Source organism: Rhamphochromis sp. 'chilingali' (genome assembly GCF_963969265.1).
Source record: "Rhamphochromis sp. 'chilingali' genome assembly, chromosome: 11".
NCBI classification, from domain to species: Eukaryota; Metazoa; Chordata; class Actinopteri; order Cichliformes; family Cichlidae; genus Rhamphochromis; species Rhamphochromis sp. 'chilingali'.
In genome coordinates this window covers 31,102,919-31,127,417 of record NC_137938.1, presented here as the reverse complement: position 1 = coordinate 31,127,417, position 24,499 = coordinate 31,102,919, and the positions used below count along the sequence as shown (strand labels likewise).

The window sequence follows — 24,499 nt, the reverse complement described above, 5'->3', positions numbered from 1 at the left end:
CCATATAAATGGCCCACCCTGTATAAATAAATATAAAACTAAATAGCTAAAATCCCCAAAGCTGCTGAAGGGAAATGAATGTGTTAAACTCAGTGGTTATAAAGGTGGAATGTGCTGTACATTTCACGTTGGACCAATCTATAAAAATGCCACTTCACTTAAAGACATGCCAGTACACTCAGCCTGCCACTCCATCCTCTATTACAACCAGCCGGGCCACAGAAGCAGGACTGTCATGCTGAGCTCTTTCCTGTCAGAAAGATCAACCTGTGGAAACAGTTTTGAAAACATCAGCGTCTTTCCACGGCTGTCTCGTCCCCAAAAGTACCGTGTCTCCTTCTGTCTGTGGGAGGTTGCGACTGGTCTGTTTTGAAGGAAAGGTGAAAGGTCGCAGTGGCAAAGGCTGTTAAGTTTTGTGAGGTCGGAAGGGTGTAGAGTCCAAGGGCTTAAGTAGGCCATTAATTCGAGAGCTTCTTTTCCTGTGCTGTAGCACCTGGCAAAACCTGATCTCTTCCTCCACAGTGGTGTCTGAGGAAAAGCACAAAAAGAAAGGTGAGGAATGCCAGAAAGAGGCTTTGACTTTTGATGAATTCAACACATTAGTGGAAACGATTAAAACACAAAACAAGACATGATAGATATATTTAGCCGAGAGTGGCTTGTTAAATTAAAAAAAAAAAAGATTTTCAAATGCTGAAGAAAAGTGATGGAGCTAGGTAGAAAGGCAGGGTTTGATTGATGAGGAGATAGAAGAAGAAGAAGACTAATTAGGGGAAGCAAAGCTGAACACAAACATTGTCGCCTCCTAGTGGAACGCCAACCCTGTTGGCACAGCTCAGGACTATTTGTCCATTCGAGAAATCTTTAATGTTCATAAAAAAGTGAAGAACTGAGAAGTATTTACATTTTGTTCACTTTTAATAACTTAAGTGTCAAAAGTGATCATCAAAACTATTTTCCAAGTCAAAAAGATTAATGACAAAAAACATCTTCCAATGGAGTACATGACCCGTAGTCACACTATATTTTAAACTGTACTAATAAAAGATTATTGGCCTTCATGGACATAGACAAAAAAAAAAAAAAGGAAAATATTCTAGAAGAACGTAGTTTTCACAGGTTATTTAAACTGACAATAATGCTGATGGTGCACACCTTACTGGACCTTTCTATGTCATGCCTCGTGATCAGCATGTTTTTGATCAACAGTGTTCATTTACCACAATTTAAAGATCTGCACACAAATGCGTTCACTGTAAATTAGTTAAAGTGGAAGCCCTTGTAGTAGCATGTGCACAGAGAGAAACACAAACACAAAGCCATTATCACGCTCACTTTCTCTTTGTCTGACACACACACTTATGAGCATACCAGAGCTTTATCCCCCTCCACATGTCGAGGGGGTCGTCACTCTCCAACAGACGGTCGTCCAGTTGGCCAGCAATGGTGCCGTGGTGGTATGTCGAGTGTTTATAAGGTGTGGTGACCTGCTGTGACCTTTGACCTCATGACAAGACGGGTAGTGGTGGAGGAGGCCTACTAACACCACTTTCTGCTAATGAATGACTAAAGAGAGAGAGAGAGAGAAGGACATGACCTTGGAGGCTTTTGACCAAACTGTGAGATTTTAACGAAATCTTTCTATGTTCTTTATTTGTTCCATTTTATTTTTGATTGCATTTTGGCAAACATCGTGTATATTCTACCCGACGGCAGTTTTTTGCATTTTTTTGCTGCTGTTGTTTGCCATCATAATCAAAGTCTGAAGCATCTCTTCATATGTTTTTATTTCCTTCCATGCTGCCTGTGCTGAGATCATTCTGTACCATAGAAACCAAATGTCATCCAAGACTTTTTGTGGATGTAAAAAAGTGCATTGTGCACTTTCCTGTTTTGTGTGACTGCATGATTAGTGATTCCCCAGGTTTCTTAGTCTGTGATGAAAATGTGCTCTTCTGGTTCCTTGCAGTACTTAAATACTAGGAAAACAGCAGCAAGCTGAGTGGAAATGCCATTTCCATTTCTCCTAATGCATTCATGACTTTACTTCAGGTTATGAACTTCTTTGTTTTTGTTGGAAAACCTGCACACAAGTCCAACCCTTGAAATGAACAGATAGCAAATTGCTTCCCTTGCTTTTGTTTGCTGCTTTTATTTTCAAGTGGTAAGGCCGAGCAGGACCTTTGTCTTCTGGATTAAGAACTGGTATATATGAAGGCTTTAACATATGGCTATTTTCATTCTCCCCTCATGACATATGGATGTGGGTGTTCTATTCGCTGCAGATCAGTATAGAAATCAAGGTGATCACTCGGAACAACATTGTTATTTTGCAGTGACCAACCCTCTAAGGGAGGGGTGTCAAATATAATGGCTGGGGACATAAAGTGTGAAGATGGGCATAAATTTTGGACTTTTAACTGTATTTTAATCTGTTGTATATTTTAAATCCCAAATCATGCATTGGTTGTTTTTTTTTAGTTTCGTGCTGCCGGATATTTGTTTCAGTGTTTAAAGCTGAAACTCTTTGACTGACTGACTGATTTGGTAAGGCCTGTTGCTCAGAGGTAAAATGCACATGGTTTTGTTCACTCACCATTGTGAATGACTGTTTTCTGTGATGTTCATCTGGGAAATCTCTCACCTCTGGTTTAAGATCAGGGCTGGGTTTATGGGTAAATGATGTTTTGACTGCTACGAGCCTACAAGTGTAGAAGAAATCCCACATCTAATCTGGGTGGATAAAACACACTGATTTGCCAGGGACACGGAGCAAAAATAAAAAAGTAATTAAGCCTAATCCACTGTCATTTAACTGTTGTATTCTCAAATCAACTTTTCCAGAATAAAGACGTGACGTTTGTCTTTCTTCCGCCCCTCTTTGTCTCTTTTCTTTCATGTGTTTCTCCTTGTCCTTCTAGCCTCTTTTACATCCTCTGTCCCTCTTTTCCATCTCCATTTCTCTCCTCCCTGCTCTTATGTCATGACATCATCTGTCCTCAGTGTGGTTGGGGTTTAGTTGGAGCACTGCAGCTATATTAAACCACACTGATATATTTTCGCCCTCCTTTGATCCGTTCTCGTTAGAGCCGCCCGCCACAGTGCTTACAGAGCCACGGGACCTGCCAGCCTCCACTTTATGAACCCTCACAGTGTGTAAAATAAAACACACGCAGCATGTGGATAAAATCTGCAATAAAAGCTGGGTGTGAAAGTAGAGTGAATTTTTAAAAAGCGCTGATTCTGTCCAGTCCTGCGGTGCAGTTATTGGTGATGACGGATACAGTGTGCAGTGTTTCTGAAGGTGACAGGAGGATTGTTGAACTGGTGTGAAAATTCACAGCTAAACTGTGAAGACTGAGGCACTTTGTTATGTAGGAACTTTACCTGCAGCCTTTTCACATTAGATGAAGTTGACAGCAGAGAACGGAGATGGTATATTAGGTAAAGAGTGGTCCTAAACCACATACACACAAAAAATATTTATATTACAATTATCCTGAGTTTTAGCTTTACTCATTCCATGAGCATGTCTAGATGGATGAAAGTGTTGACCTTTAAAGACTGAAATATCAAAGCAATGTAAGATGGATGGCAGCGAAAAATCAGAAGTGTTAACAGGATAAATAATTCCTGGTTTTAGTCTCTTTAGAGGCGGTTGATTAAAAAAGGATAAAATAATTCAAGACACATGTTGAGGTCACAAATTTAGACACTTTCACTTTATGATTTCAGAGTTAGTCAATGGGCTTAGGGTATAACAGACACACTGCTGACTCTATATTCATTCAATTTTGATACCTTAAACAATGCACGTGTTCACCGTGAGGAATTGTAAAGCCGAGATATTTTGGTACTTGTGGGAGAAAAAAAACAGTTTGCCAGTAATAATCACGCCTTGGATTTTGGCAAGTACATTATTTATATTTCTCCTTAATCTTCTTCAGCAAATTTAACATTTGAATCCTTGACTTTATGATGGTATTATATCCCATTTTAATTTCCACAGAGAGAAATAACAGCCAGAGAAATCTGTGAGAAAGTAAAAATTGGGATGAAAGTAAAAGGAGAAAAATGTTGGAAAAATATAACCCTGGGTGTTGTTTTCTTCTCTCTGTCTCTTTTGCAGGACGGTAAAGCAGACTGTAAACAGGAGAAATGTCCACTTGTCTCAGAGGACTGTGCTCTGGTGGTGAAACAGACTGGAGCTTGCTGTGAAAGGTGTAAAGGTAAGACAAGCAAGTGGACAGAGGTCAGGCGACAATAAGAGAATACCTGTGCGCCTTTGCTTTTTTATATTTATTGTAAAGCTATGTATGCCTGCAGGTCCTCTGTACTAATGGGAGACACTGGAAATATAGAGATGCTAATCTCACGCACACACAGACCCTTCGGGGACTACTTTATCTCACCGTATCCTAACAGCGAGGCCTATATTAGGAGAGCATGTGAGAGTAAAGCTTCATTATTTACCTCACATAAAAGCCACATATACACAGTTGCACTACAAGGAGACTGTGCTGCTGCTGAAGGGGTTCACTGCTGGGTTTACAGCCCACAAAAATACAGTTGTTTTTATGAGGCAGGAACTCCTCTATATACCTTCCTTCTTCATCCTCTGTGTAAGGTTTTAGTCACTTCACATCAGCCTAATTAAACTGGGCATTTTAACAAAAACCCTTTCCGTGCACATTTATGTACTACATTTAAGACAAACAGATACATGCATTCAGGCTAAAACAGAGACATAATGCTGAAGCAATCATCAAACCTAAATTCCAACTGCACACTGTAGCTACATAAATATATCATTTACAATTGTGAGCTCTGACTTGTTGTATTTTTTGCCCTCTTTAGAATTAAAAGATCTGTATTGGACAAAGTAAGCCACTGTAGCTGATTTTTGCATAGCTGTAGAGCTTCAACATCCAGCAAGTATAAAAGGAACCGAATCTTTAGTTCCCACTGTACTGGCTTAGACACTTAACCTCTATAAAAACCCAAAAGGGGACCCTTAAACAAAGTCTGCACTACGATGGCTTCCCTTACTTTTTCTGTGCTTATGAAGCTCATGTGGCTCTGCGGAAATACATAAACTGTCACACCTACCTCCCAGCTCTCGGCAGGGAGGGGGCCCTTTTGTTTGCGGTTCGCCATTTTACGACACGGCACTTCGTTAAGAGAGACAGAACATGCTCGACTCGGACATGGAAAGCCCCACGTCACCACAGCAGTCGGTGTTAGTTTTAGTTGTGTGGTTAAGTTGTAGCCACTGTGACCAAATTTAGGACTGCTTTGTGTCTTTGCTTTTTAAAGCACACTAATTCCTAGATGTCATATCACCATTTTCTCACTTTTATGAAATCATGCCGACAGTTAAAGAGAATCACAGCTTGACTGCATCAGTTTATTGGGAACAGCTTTATAAAGCGGCTTTAATTAAGGCGTTTATATATGCAGCAGTGTAATAGCAAGTGCACTTGAGATTGAAAAATACGTATTTTTAGGAGTATAGCTGTCAGAACTTCCTCGGCAGCCTCACCAAACAAACACAACTGTCACCAGGTTTTGACTAAAACAGTCATGTAAAATCGAAAGTTTCCACAGGACTTTAAACATTCTCTTCAGCGGGGATACCCTTACTGCTAGCAGCTAGTCAGTGATAATCAAATGCAGTTGATCAACTGATCATCATCACTTTACTGGTTCAGAGCATTCAGGTATGTGTTAACACAATGCCACAGCCTTCCCAGGACTGGATGGTTCAGTAAATCCTTCCCACCATCTTATCGTACAATTCAAGACTTCTGCAACACTGTTCTTTGGACAGATGAGACCAAAGTGGAGAGCCATAATCCACAGGGCAACAGTTGGCTAACACCAGAAAAGAGAATATCAGCACAAAAACCTCATACCAACTGTCGAGCACAGTGGTCAAGGGGCAATGTTTTAGGTTTGTTTTTTCAGCCACAGGGACCAAAGCTTCTGAGTCACAGCATGGACTGTGTTTTTCACATGAGTGTTCTTCTACATATTGGTATACAAATGCAAAAGTGCTTCTTTCTGACAGCCGTCATATTTATGCAGTATATTAACAGTTTGAGTGTTTTGCCAGGGTATTGGTCTCTGTGGGTTCTTGTACTCGTACTAATAAAATATATACTGTACATCTTCCTGCTGCAGTATTACAGTATCACAGGGTTTAGTTTACACTGAGGAAAGTAGATCAATGGGTGTGATCAGGTTTCATTGTATGGAAAGTTCTATATTGATCTGAACCCACTTTCTGCAAATGGGATGAAATGAATAGGCTATTCATTTAGAGTTGAATAGACAGCTGCTGACAGCTCAGAGGGCGACTCATCCAAGTATATGAGGAAGAGATCAGTGTGTACACACTGAATTTAACATTAAACTGAAAGAGAGTTTAAATATTCACATCATATAATCAGATGTGGTTATTTTTAGACTCGAGACTTTAAATTAGATTTAAGTCACAAAAATGAAGACTTGACTTTGACCTCACACAGCTGTAATATTTGACCTCCTTGATATTTTAATGCATCTTACAATGAAAACTTAGATGAAACTTTGGCTACCAACAACAAAGAGAGGGAAAAGAAACAATATATAAAGCTAATTGAAACATGTCTACCAGATGTTCTTAGTCACTTCCGTGAGCTTTGGCCAAGATTAGAACACAATTTATTTTTCTACATTAGAAATGACACCGCTATAAACCTATGAACATTTTGCAGGGCTGTAGTCATAATTATGATTACTGCTTTCTCATTTTCCAATCTAAAATCTAAGTTTTCAGATTAAGAAAATTTTCTTTGCATGGCAGAAAAATTAAAGCATTTGCAGAAATTGAAAATGTATGCTTTCTGTTTCCCAAAAAATGAATTCACAGAAACATTGGCAGGAAAGTGAATGTTCCTCCAGTAGATCATTTGCATGGATAGTTTGCATTTCTACACTGGGACCAACGTTCTGGGAGATTAAAAAAGTTATCTTTACTATCTGAAGGATGGCAGTCTTAAATTCCCTTTGTCAAAATAACAAATTGGAAAAAAGTTTGGTCATTTGCCATAAAATGACTTTGGCTTCTCCAAGCCGTCTTCTCGGCCACAAGCTACAAGTGAAATGCGTCTGAAGTTGTAGGTATTTTAGAAATTACACATCCTTGAAATTTAGAAACTACTTGAAACACAATTAGAGCAACTGAGCTCTTGACATTGTTCCTGTTCCCCAGCTTCTCCCTTGTCTTCCAAGTTAAGGTTATATTTTTCTCTCCCAGGTTGTACGTTAGATGGATGCTCCTATAACAGTTCAGTATCCTGGACCACCTCCACGAAACCCTGCATAACAAGACGTTGTCAGGTGTGTATATGCGCTGACTGACCAAGCTGCACTGTTAGCAGATGAGAGGTAATGGAAGCAAAGCTCGGGCTTCGAGTTGAAAGCACTGATCCCAAATCAGATGTGAAAAACACACAGACATGTTGTTAGCAAGAAGGCATAATGCTAGAAGAGTGAAGGATGGGAAAAAAAGGAAAAGGGTTGGGAAAAGGAAAAGGCAGGGAAGTAAACAAAGACACTGAAGGAAAGAAAGTGAGTAGCCATGGAAGAAAACAAAACAAGTATGAGAACTGAGGGATGGAAGAAAGGAAATAAGCCAGAAAGATTAAGAAGAAATGTGGAGTAAGCACGAACAGGTCTGGAAAACTGCTCAAAAGAGGTATGGATAAAAAAAGGAACAGGCAGCACTGGACAGAAGGAATTCAGGTAAGTAGGAAAAACATAGTGAGGAGGAACAGAATCAAATAGAGGAAGCAGAAGCAGAGGAAAGATATATGTATAGCAAGAAAAGGAAGGCAATATGGTGGAACAATAAGCTTTAAAGTAGCAGCATTAAAGATACATTAACATGTTACTTATAAAGATGCACAAACTGAAGAAAATATTTTCCACTTGGTTGTGACAGGAAGGTGTCATCACTGAAGCAGAAGTTCAGTGTGTCATCCATTGCAAAACCCCCAAAAACCACCCAAAGAAGTGCTGCCCCACCTGCCCCGGTGAGTATGAATTTTAACACAAGTGTAGCCTGGAAACATTTGGGGGTTCAGTTTTATTTCTACTGTACATGCATAGATTCTGTTTATTCATTTTCTTTATATCCACATTAGTGGAGTTAAGGTTTAATTTAATTCAGTTAAATTCAATTTAATTTATACAGCACCAAATCAAAACAACAGTCACCTCAAAGCACTTTATATTGTAAGGTAGACCCCACAATAATACATACAGAGATAAACCCAACAATCATATGATCCCCTATGAACAAGCACTTTGGTGACAGTGGAAAGGAAAAACTCCTGTTTAACAGGAAGAAACCTCCGGCAGAACCCGGCTCAGGGAGAGGCGGCCGTTTGGCTGAAAGGAAACCCAGAAATGAAATATTTATAGATATTAAACAGGAACTGATAACAAGCTTAATAGTTAAGATAAAGTAAAACAAATTCAGGATGTGCTCAGCAATTTCAGAAGGTCGAAGCCAGGGGCGCTACATTTATGTCATATCTCTTTGTCTCTTTTTCTTTCTCTTTCTGGAAATGTATTAACTAGCATTAAGCCCAAAGCTTCCTGTAGTTGATGAGGAAAATTTAAACAATAGTTATGAATTTCTCTTAGCTCTCTGGTCAAAAAAGAAGAGGAACCTCATGCAGTTTGTTGTGATTTTGAACTACATTTTATTTGACCTGAAGAATGGGAGAGAAAAAGATTAGAGTTGATGAAACAGGATCTTTTATCTTATTTCATAATAGAGTTTTTATTTATTTATGAGATATGACAAATTCCACTTATGTTGAAATTGGGAGTAACATTTTTGGACTTGCCAATGTGCGCAAACAGTCAACATACTTGCACTGCAGTTTTTTGAATTCTGACTTAATGTGTATTTCTTCTGCTGGTAGAAGGGTCTGTGTCTGTGGCTGTTGTCTATATTTAAATCACTTTAAAAGTGCAGTAATAAAAGCTTCAGGTGAAGAGGCAAAAGATTTGTGTGAACATGAGTGGATTAAAAAATAATTTGTTTGGTATAACGTATTTCCCTGCAGGTTGTATCTTTGAGGGTCGTCTATATAAAGAGAATCAGGAGTTCAGTCCAGAAGGGAAACCTTGCATCAAGTGTACCTGCACTGTGAGTACACATACCCTCTACTTACACCCCCCTCTGAGCAAAGCAGGGGCTCTGTCCCACCAGTTGGTTAGTGTTGGACTCTCCTGGGAGTCACAAATTTTTGGTTGGAACAACATCCCTTTCCTTGGTTTTTCCCCCATAACTTCTTTGCTCTCTCTCACTCTCTCTCTCTCTCTTACACACACACACACACACACACACACACACACACACACACACACACACACACACACACACACACACACCTTAGATAAACAAACCCTACAGGTTTGTCCATAAACACATTAAAGCATTAATGTGCTGACACCTAGTTTGAGAACCTGTAAGCTTTTAACACATGTACACACATACAGAGGTGTTTCCCAAATAGAAATCAGCATGCTGTTACTAATTGTTCTGTTAAATTTTCTGTTTTGTCTTAATTAAAAAAATAATATGAATAACCAATTGTCAACATAAATATAACTACACTGAATTTACTTTGTCCTGTGATATCCTGTCACACTCTGGGTTAGCCTCCAGACCACCTGTGACACTGAACTGGACAAATAAGATAAGATAAGATAAGATAAGATAAGATAAGATAACCTTTATTAGTCCCACATGTGGGAAATTTGTTTTGTCACAGCAGGAAGAAGATGGATGGATTTTCTGGGTTTTAAAATGTACTTTTGTAGCCATCAAGTAGAGAAATATGGCGGTGTATGAAGTCTTATTTTATGGGGGCTAAAGACAGTTATCTATTTGTTGTTGTTGTTGTCTAATTGTTATTGGCCTCTGTGAAAAGAATTCAGGGACAGAAAACCAGTTATTGATTCTGCGGGTAACTACGTTCAAACATTAGCTGTGTACTAACTCGGCTCTTGTGCTAATAAAACTGAACCAAAATATCCAGACTTTACACTGATGAAGGCTTTGTACCAAATATCTAAGCGTATTTCACAAGTCAGATGTGAGTACCGTAGTTTGCAAAGGTAATATGAAGTCACACATTCAACCACACACCCCCTTTTCTGCTGATGCATGAAAGACTGAAAGATTGACAACAAAATTAAACAAATCACCTTCCTAGGAAAGTTTCATTCAAAGGTTAATTCTGCTGCTGTTATTCTGTTTTTGTTTCAGGGAGGCCGAACTCTCTGCACGAGGGAGGTGTGTCCCATCCTTTCTTGCCCCTCTCAGCTCACCCACACCCCGCCTGGACAGTGTTGTCCCAGATGTGTCGGTAAAGACTGGGAAATTCAATGATGGGGATCATAATGATGGGCAACACCACAAAACATAACTCCTGTTAAAATGAGGTGGTAGACATTACACAGCTGTGGCCAGAAGCATAGATAGGCAATGAAACATGTAATCTCCTTAGAGAAGGGGTTAATGCTGCTCCTAATAACCCTAAATATCTTTTTTATCCTCAGCCTCCATTAATTTTAATTTCATAACTTTAGTCATATCTTGCAGGGGAATTTTTTTGTTTTGCACTCATGGATGTCTGAAGCAGTCAGAATTTTATTTAGATACAACCAAATCAATTCCGTTTTTAATCCCCATTTTTCTCTACATGACTCTGTCTTTCCTCCAGGTCAGAGGAAGGTGTTCGATCTCTCTTTGGGAAGCTGTCTGTTCTACAGTCAGGTCTATGACAATGGCACCTCCTTTATACACGACAACTGTACCACCTGCACCTGCCAGGTATCAGGCTGAATAGCAAAGGCTTCATTAAACAAAGCAATGGTCAGTTAGTAAATTTAAAAAATCCTAATTCAAATAATCTTTCTAGAATTCCACTGTAGTGTGCAAGAAACGCTGCTCGCGGCAGGGAACTTGCCAAGGCAGCCACTGCTGTGAGGAGTGTCTGTCCTATGTAAAGGTGGAGGAGGTGAAGTACTGCAGAGTCCGGAACAAGATCTACAGGGTAAGAGCAGGATGGATGAATGGATGGATGGATGGATGGATGGATGGATGGATGGATGGATGGATGGGTGGGTGGATTATGGAGTGGGATGATGGTAACGGTTAGCTCTGTTGCCTCCTTGTTAAAATCTTTTTGGTGGCTGAGACCTTTCTGTGTGGAGCATGTTTCCTGTGTGACCCTCAGACTCAGACTTCTCACAGCTCTGAAGACATGCACGTTAGATACATTGGTGATTCTATAGAGGCTGTAGGTGTGAATGCATGGTAGCTAAAATGTGACTAAAGTTCCATGTGCAAGAATTGGTAAAGTAGTGGCTTAAAGCACTCTGAGTGATCAGAAAGACTACAACAGCAAAGGATGAACGTATAGATAATACGTAGCTGTATTCTTGGGTATTGTTGGAATGATAAGTGCCTTTACGTCTTGATGGATGTTGTTCTAACCCTATTGTGTCTTTTTTCCTTTGCAGGAAGGAGACATGTGGTCATCAGTTAACTGTACTCTCTGTACTTGCGTTAAAGGCAGCATTGAGTGTCAGCCCAAACAGTGTGTACCAATCACCAGCTGCCCCTCGGTGAGTGACACCAGTTGATCAATGGATTACATTTATTTATAGCGGTGTGTTATGTGCTGTTATGTTACCCTAGCTGCTTTTCGACTGTGTATTTGTCTTTTTAATTTCTTGGACTATAATGTTTGCAAAAAACACTGCAATCTCTAGTGAAGGCTGGGAGCAGTCAGTCATCCAAAGGTGATGGGGTGGGTGGAGATTTGGTGGCACAAACAAAAATACCTCATACCCCTGGTGGTTTAACCTACAACAACCCTGTCTTTGTCACTCCACTTTATCTGCTTTCCTTTTCTCCATCTGACCTGTCTCACACTCATACTTTACAGCCCATGACTAATTTCGTGATTCTCATTTCACATGCGTAACGCCTCAAAATGACAATACTGTCAAGATTTATCGGCAGTGCTGCCATAACCGACTCTCAATTTCAACAGGTTCACCTCAAAATGCAGGTGTAGAGTATCAGCTTGAATCAAAACATTGAACATGTCATGTAAAAATGTATCCTCTTTTTTACATGACATATGCAAGAAATAAGCAAAATAACTATAAGGGTATATCAAAGAGTAACACAGCCTGTTGCATAAAGAGATCTCAATTAGTGCACTGTAACACAGCTGAAATGTGGCATTAGCTGGGAACTCGGGGAACTTCTGGCAAGAGAAGGGTCTATGGTGCGTTCACCTGTTGCAGAGGTCGCTTTGAGGTTATCTGTCGTGCGTTTCGTGATGGAGTGGATTCCTGGCATGCCGGTGGCTGTCACGCAGTCAAAGCCGGTGTCAATGTTGGTCTAAGTTCACACGCTTCCAGTGGTTACAACGAGCCCTCACCTGTTGTTTGCGGTCAGAACAGGCACAGTGCCGTTGGTGGTCCACATTCAGTTTTGTCTCCAGAGAAAAAGCAGTTTTATAAGTCACTTTAAATGTGGAAGAGGGCAAATAGTTTTTTAAGGACTGTAGCTTCAATGTTGAAAAAGTGCAGTGAATGCAGCAGCCATTCTTTTTAGTGGCCTGCAGGGGGCGACTTTTCTGGTTGCTAAAAAAAAAAGCCAGATTGTTGAAATGTTTGTAAGAAAATGACCCTCCTGCTTCCTTGATCTGTGATCCTAGTAAACACTTTTGTGATTCCTCTATGGTCTCAGTCACAAGTTTCTAGTCTTACTGATTGCAAAATAATGTAGATGTTTTGATGACATACTCATCAAAAAAGGAGAAAAAAAGGAAACCACAGAGGGAGATTGGCAAGTTGCTGCCATATGAATGTGTATTGTATTTCTGTTTCCATCGCTGGCGTCAGACAGGTGTTTTACAGCGTTTTTTTTTTTTTTTAAAAACATCTGTAACTCCCGTAACTCCTTAACCTCATGCTCAATTGAAAGAATTCCAAAACTTCCTGAAAGCACAGACTCGGCGATTTTCTCAAGTACTGCCCTGCAAAGACAAAGGTTGGTTGAGAGAAGAGAGAGTGAGGGGAGAAAGAGCTCAACAGAAAACAGAACTTTTTATCTGTTTTCTTTTGATCTTTTGGGGTTCTTTTTTGGGGTTTTTTTTCTTTTTCCTGTTTTCTGTGTTATTTGCTAAGTACTGAATGTGGGCCTTGCTTGGGATTACTGTAATGACCTTTATATCACTGAAAATAACAGTTTCTGCTTTCAGAAACCACTGAAATTTTGTGGTTGCACAAATGGTGTAAGAGTTATGGTAGTTTGACGTAAAAGTTTAACCTAAAACCTATGGGAGCACAGATGCTCCAGTCGGTTTTAATGGGTTAAATCCGGCACTTTCCTAACTAGTAAGTGATTTCACAGTGGCTGTCTTTTATATACAGTTAAAGTCTCTATTCTTAACATATTAATGCACTTTTTAGAGCATTGACACAACATTGAGACAGTATGTGACATCACTTTTTGAGAGCTGTATAAGAAAAAACAACATGAAAGAAGTGACACAGGAAAAAGTTACCCAGATGCATGTAGTTGTATGTAAAGGAATGCAAAAGGATGTAAACAGATTTTCAGTGGGGAATATATAGCACGATATCGGATAACACGTGTGTGCTGCATTGTGAGGTTGATATCAGTGAGTGAAATCGGACACTTCAGGACCAGTGGAGAGGTTACCGCTAACCCCCTGGGTTGACTTTTCTGCTCTTTACATAAAGTAAACATAATTTCTTGTAAAAATATGTTGATATTAAGCATAATTTGTGAATTTATTAAATTCTGATTGCAATAAAATTGTTGCAATGTTTCTCTTATGAAAATGTTTCTCTTATGAAAATACAAAGTCAGGTTTGATTTGTAGGCAGGTGTTTTAAACAATCTGTCCCACAGTTTAATAACAATGAAAAATCTGACATTTGCACTATTCTTGATATGAAAAGATATTAGTAAATGTAATCTAGTGTGGCTTATCACTCTCACAGAGGTCATTACAGTCCACATTACCTTCAAAACACACACACATACCTCACGCATACTCTTTCCCATGCCATCATCCTGCGGTCAGCAGCAGGTCGGCAGAGCGTGTGGGTCCCATTTGGAGACAGTGTGTCTCCGAACAGCCTTTTGTCTGTGTGGCATTTGAGTGACAGCAAAGAAGAGGTTCCCTATATTTAGGCCCCTGAAAACCAATCTCTGACACTGTGTGTGCCTGAATGAGTGTGTGTGTGCGTGTCCTTGTTTGTGTCATCAGTCTGTCAAAAGGCAGCCCTCTTCAAAGAGAGAGAGTGCCCTTTGTGCCGAGGTTAGGACTCTGGAGTCTGCATTGAGGGTACAGAGAACTTCTTTATGAGATGACAGATGAGTGGTGTGTGTGTGTGTGTGTGTGTGTGTGTGTGTGTGTGTGTGTGTGTGTTTGTGTATGTCTGGAAGACAGGGGGAAAAGACTGCGTATACGTTTATATGTCTATTTGTGAGGACTGGTTCCAGTTTTAGACCTTGGGAGAGGAGTCATTTGGTTAGTCTAGACTCAAAGGGTGGTTAACAGGGGTAGGGGCTGGGGTTAAAACATTTAGTTAGGCTGGTTAAGGTAGTTTTAAGGGGCAAGGAAGGCATTGTATCAGCGAAGGTCCTCACAAAGATAGAATTACATGTGTGTGTGTGTGTGTGTGTGTGTGCGCGCGCGCGCGTGTGCGTGCGTGCGTGTGAAAAAAAGGGCTTCCCTGAGGCAAAAAAACTAGGTGTGTGAAAGAGCCCTCTGATCTGCACTTTTGATGGAAGTTGAAACATACAGCGGACACACACACACACACACACACACACACACACACACACACACACACACACACACACACACACACACACACACACAGAGGGTCCTGTTACACAGACAAAGTTCAGCAGTTGAAGTTGGAGTATGTGTGTCTCTGAAACCTTCCTGGTGTTGCTGTGAACTTGTCAAAACGTGAACTTTTCCTGTATCGCCATCTTTCATGTAACTTCTGTTACCTCTGCTTGAATGACAGCACAAAATTAGAACTGTTGATAATCTCTACCAACAAAAATGGGAAATATATATCGTTTGACCACCAGTACTTGGTTCTCAACTGTGTGGAAACAAGACTTTAAATTAGAGGAAAAAGAACAAGTTAAAATATTATGAGAGATTATTAGTAATAGTCATCATATTCTAAGTCATACATTATAATACTGTATTTTATGTGGCAGACCTACGTTCAATAACAGGGGTCCATCAGGAATCAACTCCAACTACTATTTTTCTTCCCAATGTGATGTTTATGTAAAGTTTGGTCAGAAGGTTCCTTTGCGCGTGCACCATTAGCATCCTGCCTGCTGTAACCTACAATTTCCTTCGGGATTAATAAAGTATTCTGATTCAGATTCTGTTTTATTTTACTGTTTTTATTTATTTTTACTTTAGGCCTACTTTGTTAGTTTTCTTGCATTTACAAAACTCTGATCTTCTTTTGCTCCCAAATACAGAAAACTAGGAATAATCTGACTTAGTGATCTGTGATCAGTAGAAGAAAGTTTAACAAGGGCAAAAAAGTTAATGGTTTTTAGAAATATTTATCAAAAGAGAAACTTTTTTCCTGGACATTCTGATTCGTGTACAGTTCGGTTGAAATTTGTAAACTGCAAAGCTAGTCAGAAGCATAACAGTTTTTTCTTATTGTAATTTTCTTTTAGGTTTTTATTCCATGTGTCTATGCTTTGCTCGTGACACTGCTCCACATTCTGTCAAAACAAGTTTCCTTGCCACATTCAGGCTTCTTGTCATCTTCCCTTAATTCCTCTGTCAGTTATCTAATCCAGTGTTTCTGTGTCTGTTCTCTTGCAGAATAAAATCCTGAACAGAACTGGCTGCTGCCCAGTTTGCACTGAAAGTGAGTAAGTCCTTCTCCACCCTCCACACAGTGATTTGTGGGATTCTCACTGCAGTGTCTTCTAATCTATATATCTAGGGAAGCCCTTTAATTTGAGCCCATCAAAGTCTTAAAATATCTCAAATATATTTATATATATATATTTTGTTTGTGGCTGCACAAGAATCAGAGTTATTGATACTGAATGTTTAGAAAGCTAATTATACTTCAGAACCTATGAATTGTTCTTTTTATGAGCAATAAAAAATAAAATCTCATCCTGGCCTCTGCAGTTCACTTGAGTATTCCCCGTGAACTTCAGTCCAGACTGTGGTTTACCCTTTGGGTCGTTTTACTTTAGCTTTTGGCTTCAAACTGCAGCAAAAAAATCCCCCAAAATGTTCTATTTCAGGACTACAAATACTCCATAAACCCCACTTGTGTATAATATAGAGTTTAGATTTAGCTGGTCAGGCAGATGTATTACCACAGTGAGTCACATTAGTGCCACATATTTCAGCATTTATCGTAAATAATTTTTCTGCTGTTAGCTGTCAGATTTCAACATGTATCCTTTTTTATAAAGTGCTTAACTTTGGGTTGCCTCTTGCTGTCCAGGGACCTACTGCTGTTCCAAAGTTCATGTTTTAGGTCACTGAGGTTAAAAAAGGCATTTGCTTTCTTTGACTTCTTTCTATATTTTTGGTTAAACATATCAAGAGCTTTCTTTTTCTTTGTCCTACTTCAGAGCCAGGCGTGTGTACAGTCTTTGGCGACCCTCACTACAACACCTTTGACGGCAGGACCTTTAACTTTCAGGGAACTTGTCAGTATGTTCTGACTCGTGATTGTGGTAGCATTCCCTCTGGAGGGCCTGGGAATAACATCAACCTCAACAGCCCAGACTCGAGCTTCACGGTAAAATGGAAGGGTATCACTTCATAATATAGCCCACAACTGAGGGCATACTTCCTCTGTAATTAAATGGAATTTGAGTGTATATACAGGAAACAAATAAATAATTATATTGTAAGTAAATTTAGATATTGGGTTGGTAATTTTAAGTAGTGTGCAATTTCATGGTAATGCTGGAGGAAAACAAACCATATTTCCCCATCTTATATCATAAGCATGCTGTACTTCTCAGGCCGCAAGCCTTATTACAGAGCGTATTAATCTTTATTTTATATTTGTTATATTGATGTGCATGCTGGATGTCCTATTATTCAATTATTCATTTATCTTACCAACTTACAACAAAAAAAATAAATACAGTCAAAATGTTACAGTACAATGATGGAACTTGATGGTTTTCTTTCACCATCACTGGTCAAATATAATTTTCAAAAGGAGTGAAATACCTGAAAGTTAGGCCGGGTTAAGCTGTATTATAGTATGTTATTGATGGAATTTAGAATACACTAGGATTTGATAAAATGTGTACTCAGAATGGGATGAAAAAATTGGGAAACTGCTCATCTCTGCTGACCTCTCTGCTGACTTTTTTCACACATTAGAAACCAAAAGCAGCTGAAATTTATAAAGACATCAGGACCTCTGAGACCTCAATAGATCCTGAGTTGTCCTGTTTTATTGGCTTTTAATCTCATTACTTTGATTTCAGGTGTTGGTGAAGAATCACGCCCGGAGGACTCGCTCCTTCTCCTGGACTCAGTCTGTCGAGGTGAAGCTGGGTAGTTTGATCCTCAGCCTGCACCAGCACTTAACGGTACGGAAGAATGGTACTCGCATCGCCCTGCCCTACCATGGTCCTGGGGTGCATGTAGACCTGGATGGATACCTGCTCAAACTCACCACCATTGCAGGTCAGTATACGTCTTTCTGATCCAAGTTTTTAAATCAGCAAATATTGACCTCTATTTGTGGTCTCAGCTGAAGGTGAATTAATCATTGGAGAGTTCTTGATAAAATATGGCATGGCTCAGTGAGTGGAGCCTGGTTTTCCATGTATGATCGTCTATTTAACATTCTGTGTGGACCTTTCACCTGATTTGGTCTGACTGTACCTGTGTGTGGCCTTCTGTTAAGCATCAGCAGAAGCGCAGGAGTCTTCTGCCCTCTCATGCCACCCAAATAAAATATGCAGAAAGGTTATTATGAATTTTTTGTCCAAAATTAAAGCAGCTTTAAGAATAACAGCACAAACTTTGCAGATGAAAACCACATATCTGAAAAATTAGTTGATAATTTGAAATCATTCTTTTACAAGAGATGGTTACAAATAATAAAGATTTTGTTTCTAACCTCCACCTTTTTCTGCAGGTCTGGAGATCACATGGGATGGTGACAGTTTTGTGGAGGTTGTAGCTGCTCCTCATCTGCGTGGGCGCCTCTGCGGCCTTTGCGGCAACTACAATGGCCACAAGCGTGACGATACCATAGGCGGTGACGGGCAGTTCAAGTTTGACGTGGACGAGTTCGCAGAGTCATGGAGGGTCGAGGGAAATGAGGTTTGCACCAAACATCACCCGCCTCGCAGGCCGACTTCATTCCTGTGCCCCGGCAGCGTTAAAGTCAAGTTCAGGGCTCACCGGGAGTGCCAGAAGATAAAATCGTGGCTTTTTAGTAAGTGCCACAGTGTGGTGGACTTCGGGTCTTTTTACAGGTGAGGAGAAATCTCAAGTGACAACTTAATTGTTAAAGTGCCAAATGGTAAATGGTAAATGGCCTGTATTTATATAGCGCTTTACTAGTCCCTAAGGACCCCAAAGCGCTTTACATATCCAGTCATCCACCCATTCACGCACACATTCACACACTGGTGATGGCAAGCTACATTGTAGCCACAGCCACCCTGGGGCGCACTGACAGAGGCGAGGCTGCCGGACACTGGCGCCACCGGGCCCTCTGACCACCACCAGTAGGCAACGGGTGAGGTGTCTTGCCCAAGGACACAACGACCGAGACTGTCCAAGCCGGGGCTCGAACCGGCAACCTTCCGATTACAAGGCGAACTCCCAACTCTTGAGCCACGATCGCCCCCACCCACAAACACTGTAGCTTGTCACACGTATCCATTTCTCTGTCCTACCATAACCATACTTGTATGAGGCTTTCGGTAAAATCTTTTTTCATTACGGGAACTTAATCTTAAACAAAACCAAATTCTGCCCTCTTTAGGTCGTGTGTGACGGACATGTGTGAGTGTCCAGTCCATAAAAACTGTTACTGCGAGACCTTCATCGCCTACAGCAGAGCCTGTGAGAGGGAAGGTGTGCCCGTACTTTGGAAACCCGAAGCTGCTTGTATGGGTGAGTGGCAACACTCATAAATCGCAGAGCATTCTGAGAGGTGCTCTTGACTATTAGAGCCAGTCTTAATGACACCAGATTTGGCTTTTTGTTTTTTGTTTAAAGAAAATTCTGCTCACTTCTGAGCAAACCTGACACTTACTGCAGCTGCCATTCCAGTTCATAGTACTCCCTTTTAGAGAAGTAGAAAAGGATTTACCTTATGTATGCTTAAATTCCCTCTTTTGCATGATATTATCGTTCAACCTTGATAAAATGAACAGTATGCATTGGGTTTGGTATGAGTGCATGAGAAACAGCTAATTCCAATGAGAAGCTGCTGAGAATCTGCTCACATTGACATAATCAAGTCCTAACTTTTTCCCCTCTTTCTACCTTTTCTTCCTCTCATCAGCCACCCAGTGTAAACACGATGCAGTGTACGACACCTGTGGTCCAGGCTGCACCAAAACCTGTGACAACTGGAATGAGATCGGACCGTGCCGTAAGCCGTGCGTGGCCGGCTGCCACTGCCCCGCCAACCTGGTGATGTTCCAGGGACGGTGCATCAAACCCACAGCATGCCCTGGACGGTGACCCCTATGAGCTGGGGGAAGGGGACTGAAGGGAGGGTCATCTGAACTAAAACTAAGGGTCCAAACTAGCAAAGCAGAGTTTGGGAAGACACTAAAGGGTCTCAAGTTGACAGATAAGATGCAACAAGGTACTCAGGGTCCATAACTTCACAAGGAAGTACGCTGTCGTGACTTAGATGCCAGCGATCCAAACAATGGTGACGGACTGAAGGGAAACTCAGATGATCATCTGATCACGGAGCGTTCGATTTCTGACTTCCTCTCGCCTCTTTGTCACACTGTTACTACACCAGTCGCCACCAATTACAGTTTTGGAGAATAAAAACTAAAATCTCAAGCGACAACTTAAGTGGCATTTGGAGATTTTACAACTCACGAATTACAGGAACTACGGCATGTTGCCATGGACCCTCAGGGAACAGTCTGGGGCCAGCGGACTCCTCTTAGAGCCAACATGGCGACTGAGTTTCTCTCGCAAACACATTAAAGTGACCAACAGAGCATCTGCATTTGGAATAGTGAGATTCAAAGTCAAAGAGAAACTCGGATTCATCATATCAAAACTGAACTTATCATCTCTATTCCATCATTTCATACTGTAAGCTAGCCAGATTTATATGAAAGACAGACAAGCTTTTATATAATTATTGTTCTAATTATTAATATTATTGCTATTATTTGTTGTTGATGTTAATTTATATATCAGTCAAATGAAATGTTGTAGCAAGAGCCAGAATCATGAATATAATTGTGTTATAAATGATTTAAAGGGAAACAAAAGCTATTTATATATTTGTTGTGTATTTTTTGTTACTGTTTGAAGAGAAATGCCCAAATGTGACTCAGCTGTTGCACCATCGCAGGGATTAAGTACTGTATTGTATTATGCTCAGTGTACAGGTTGTAGTGGTTAGTAAACTGAAGGTGTTCGTGAAAGCATATGTTTCACTTGACGATAATTATTTAAGACCAGCAATATAATCTTTTCTCGAAGTTCATTTTTGACTGTCGTCCTTCCTCTATGTAGTGCTGGAGAAAAATCGAGATTACGGCTGCTAGTTCAATTCCCAAAAGAAGCCAGTGTTTAAAAAAAAATGAAGTAAAGCTGATTTCATGTTTATCTGTGGCTCCTTAGATTTATCTCCACTAAAGATAAAAGACACAAATCTTGAAAGAAAAAAAGATGTAAAACTATTTTAAATACATTTGCACAGCTTTAATACACTTCAAATTTATACAAACATATTTCACATGAACACATCTCTAAAATAAAACATAAGGACTAAAAGCACCAAATACATTAGAGTTCATTCAACAGCAAACTGAGTCTCCAGGGTTGTACAGGTTTTAGGGGATTAGATGTGTGTCCACCTGTTTCAGTGGTTTCACTCGCTTTGACAATTCGCCACCCTCTTTCACTTCAAGCAATGTTCAAAAGCAGAAAAAAAAATGACTGCAGTCTGGCCCAGGTGGAGAAACAAAACACTGACACATGGAAGATAGTGAATTTTCCCCCCTGTTCAAGAAGAAATACTTACATTTCACCTGCTACTGTAACTCTTTCTAGTACTGCACAGTATGACAGTCTTATAACTCACAATCATGTCTGCTTTGTTATGTGAGTTAAAAAGAAAAGACTAGCTTCAGTTTAGAACACTGCCCATAAAATGAACTTAGCTATGAGTCAATGTCAAACATCAAAATGTTGATGCTGCACATCCACTCGTAAAATCTCTCATTTCAGGAGTACAGGATAGCAGAAAACTAGAGCAAATTTACTCTCTTTTGGTAGCTGACACATCTTTTTGAATAAATGATGCACGTACTGGGATGCCAGTTACACGCGTTTTCTACTCCTTGTTGATGTTTTCAGTTTGCAAGCCTTGTACTGCTGAGGTTGTATATGGGATAGTGCTATGCTGGGAATTACATGAGGTCAGCTGTTTCAAAGTTTGTTCAACATTAAAAGGTGCAAAATGTGAGTGTGGTGGCTGGAGTCGATGGAGCATGGTCCATCCACTCCCACACAGTCCTGAGAAGAGGCTTAACAGCATCTGTATGCGTGTACATGGGATTCAGAAAATCCCTGTAATTGTTCCTTATATTAAATGTGGTTTTTAAGTAAATGAAAGTTCAGTTTTAAGCCGTCTGTACAGAGTGATGCGTACGTAAGGGGCAGCTGGATTATTTGAATACACTTGTTTCTTCCTCTGCAAATGAATGCAGTCACACAAAAAGGTTTTGAAAAAGTAGCATGTCAAAGCCTCGGTCCTGAACCACAGTATGGTATATGGGCCACACACATTACTGTGGTTGCAAGCATTAAACAGAAGAAAATAGACCTAAAAAGACGCTTTGGGTCACATAAAGCGGGTCTCTGCAGACAGCTGTATTGATTAAAATAGACCCTTACAATCTCAAATTTAACACTAATTATAATAAAGTACATCTAATGTTAATCTTAGAGTAGAGTAACTATTTAATTATTTTGATGGAAATTTCCTTTAAATATGACCCAAAACTTGTTACCAGTTTCAAAAATGACAATCATCTGGCGTTTCATCCTAAAATTTTGCATTCGTCAAAATTTCTTTAACAACAAATACTGTGACCTTTAAGTCTAATCATTCTGTAATAAAACTCCTCGGTTTTCTCTACACTGTGGCTTGTTATACTGCATTCATAATCACAAACAGGATCTTCACAGTCTCTAGCAGAAATTGGAAGAAAATCACTGATACAAATCACAATTACACATAAACTACAGAAAAAAATGAAAAGTACAATTACACACTGGTGTCGTTAAGTGATTTTCACACATTTAGGACACAGTAAGAGATCTGTTTGTGTTCTAACTACTGGAAACACTATGTTTAGTTTATACAATGGGTGGCACCTGTTCAGAGGGTGCAGGAAGCATGATAGAAAATTAATATTACCAGCTCTATGCACACACAACCACAGTGCAACAGGGATCTGACCAGTTAAAGTCTGCTTAACTTGTGGTTTGACCGACTGAGAGATTTTCATTGTCACATACAACCACTGCAGGCGATGCCTGGAAACATTTCAGAGCTGCAGTAAATGCATGGAAAAGGCGTTACACTGTGAACATTCCTGTACATCTTGCACATGACGAGGGGCATTTCAACTCTTTGGCATTTTCAGAAAATGACACATTCACTTATTTTTTCCAAGCTAGCATGCTTTAAGGCGTGGAATGGTACAATGGTATAGGTTTTATATGAAAATACTGGAGCAAAAAAATAATGTTCTCTGTTTGCAAATGATACATAGCTGATACAACAAACTTGAAAGTGATGATTAACACATTGCATGCTTCTGGGGCAAATTAGTTTCCCCCTTTAATTTGGTTCTTTGATTTTATTTAAGTATTTTAATCTTGACAGAAATTTTGTAGAAGCCAACCCCGATGCACCTGTCTCCTTTCAAATATGATTAACTTGTCAGTTATGGCCTCACAGACCGACTGGAGGATTAAAGTCTGCATTTTCCTCTGACCATCAGAAAAAAAAGCAAACACGTGCGTTTGTAACTACTGTTTCATATAAATAAGCTTAGAAAAATAAAAGCTTGTGTGTCTGGTAGAGATGGACCGATCCGATATTACGTATCGGTATCGGTCCGATACTGGCCTAAATTACTGGATCGGATATCGGAGAAAAATAAAAAATGTAATCCGATCCATTAAATATCAGGAAAGCACCTCACAAAACTTGCAACACGCCGTAACTCACCTCAGAACGTTAGCACGTCGGAGCAGTATGCATCACGTGATAGAGCGGCTGTGGCATGCGGGACCTGTCGGTGGTCTGGATAGCATTTGGAGCTTCGCTAGCAACCCGGCATTTCATCTCCGACAAAGTTATCCCCGAGAGAAGTAAAGCAAGTGTGTAAGTCCATCTCTGAATGTTTGTAAAGCATTCCTGCGTTAAGCTTAACGAGCGACTGCCTCTCGCTCTCCGGCTGCTACTTCAATCGTGAAACTGCTTAATGATCAGCTGATCGGCTTTTCTGTCGCGAGTCCGTGTCTCTTGTTTGCTTTTGGCCCACTTTGCACCAGAAAGAGGAAACCAGCGGCTGAACAACAGCAGAACGTTTAAGCTTGATAAGCTGTTGTTAGAATTTATTTAATATTACTTTCTACTCGAGGATCTTTTTCTACGTAGCTGACGGCTGGTAACTGTGCAGGGGCGGATCTAGCAAAGTTTAGCCAGGGGGGCCGATAGGGCATTAACATGGAAAAGGGGGCACAAAGACATACTTTTCTTTCTTATTCTCATTTAAAATGTCTAGCTTTTAATAAATAATTATCTGACACCCAAAGTTTTAATTTGATGTAAAAGGAATAGAAGTCAATTACTGTATATAGTGACTATTAAGTCTAATATATATATACCCTAGTAAGCTATAGTACTTTTTCCTTTGGGAAGGTACCATCTGTGCAGTCTGCAATTTTGTTGAAGAAAGATGTTGAATCTATTTAATATTTCTTGAAAAATAATTGATTTCTGTGCATTTTTTTTTCACACTGCATCAAATTAAGGTTGATTACGTCGATTAAGCATCATGAGGTGGCGCGTGAGGGGTGGTTCCCTATTTTTTATTTATTTA

At 40.0% G+C, this 24,499-nt stretch overlaps 1 protein-coding gene across 1 annotated transcript in view; it reads left to right on the top strand.

The window, feature by feature from the left end:
• Positions 1-24,252, top strand: part of bmper (BMP binding endothelial regulator) — a 37,000-nt gene extending 12,748 nt beyond the window's left edge. The window contains exons 4-17 of the mRNA XM_080897380.1: positions 4,130-4,229; positions 7,301-7,383; positions 7,988-8,078; positions 9,123-9,205; positions 10,331-10,430; positions 10,788-10,897; positions 10,986-11,120; positions 11,590-11,694; positions 15,993-16,038; positions 16,766-16,935; positions 17,642-17,843; positions 18,301-18,643; positions 19,159-19,289; positions 19,684-24,252. Coding sequence (XP_080753506.1) covers positions 4,130-4,229; positions 7,301-7,383; positions 7,988-8,078; positions 9,123-9,205; positions 10,331-10,430; positions 10,788-10,897; positions 10,986-11,120; positions 11,590-11,694; positions 15,993-16,038; positions 16,766-16,935; positions 17,642-17,843; positions 18,301-18,643; positions 19,159-19,289; positions 19,684-19,865 — 1,881 coding nt within the window. The 3' untranslated portion in view covers positions 19,866-24,252. The remainder of the gene's footprint in view (positions 1-4,129; positions 4,230-7,300; positions 7,384-7,987; positions 8,079-9,122; positions 9,206-10,330; positions 10,431-10,787; positions 10,898-10,985; positions 11,121-11,589; positions 11,695-15,992; positions 16,039-16,765; positions 16,936-17,641; positions 17,844-18,300; positions 18,644-19,158; positions 19,290-19,683) is intronic.
• The last annotated feature ends 247 nt before the right edge of the window (positions 24,253-24,499 follow it).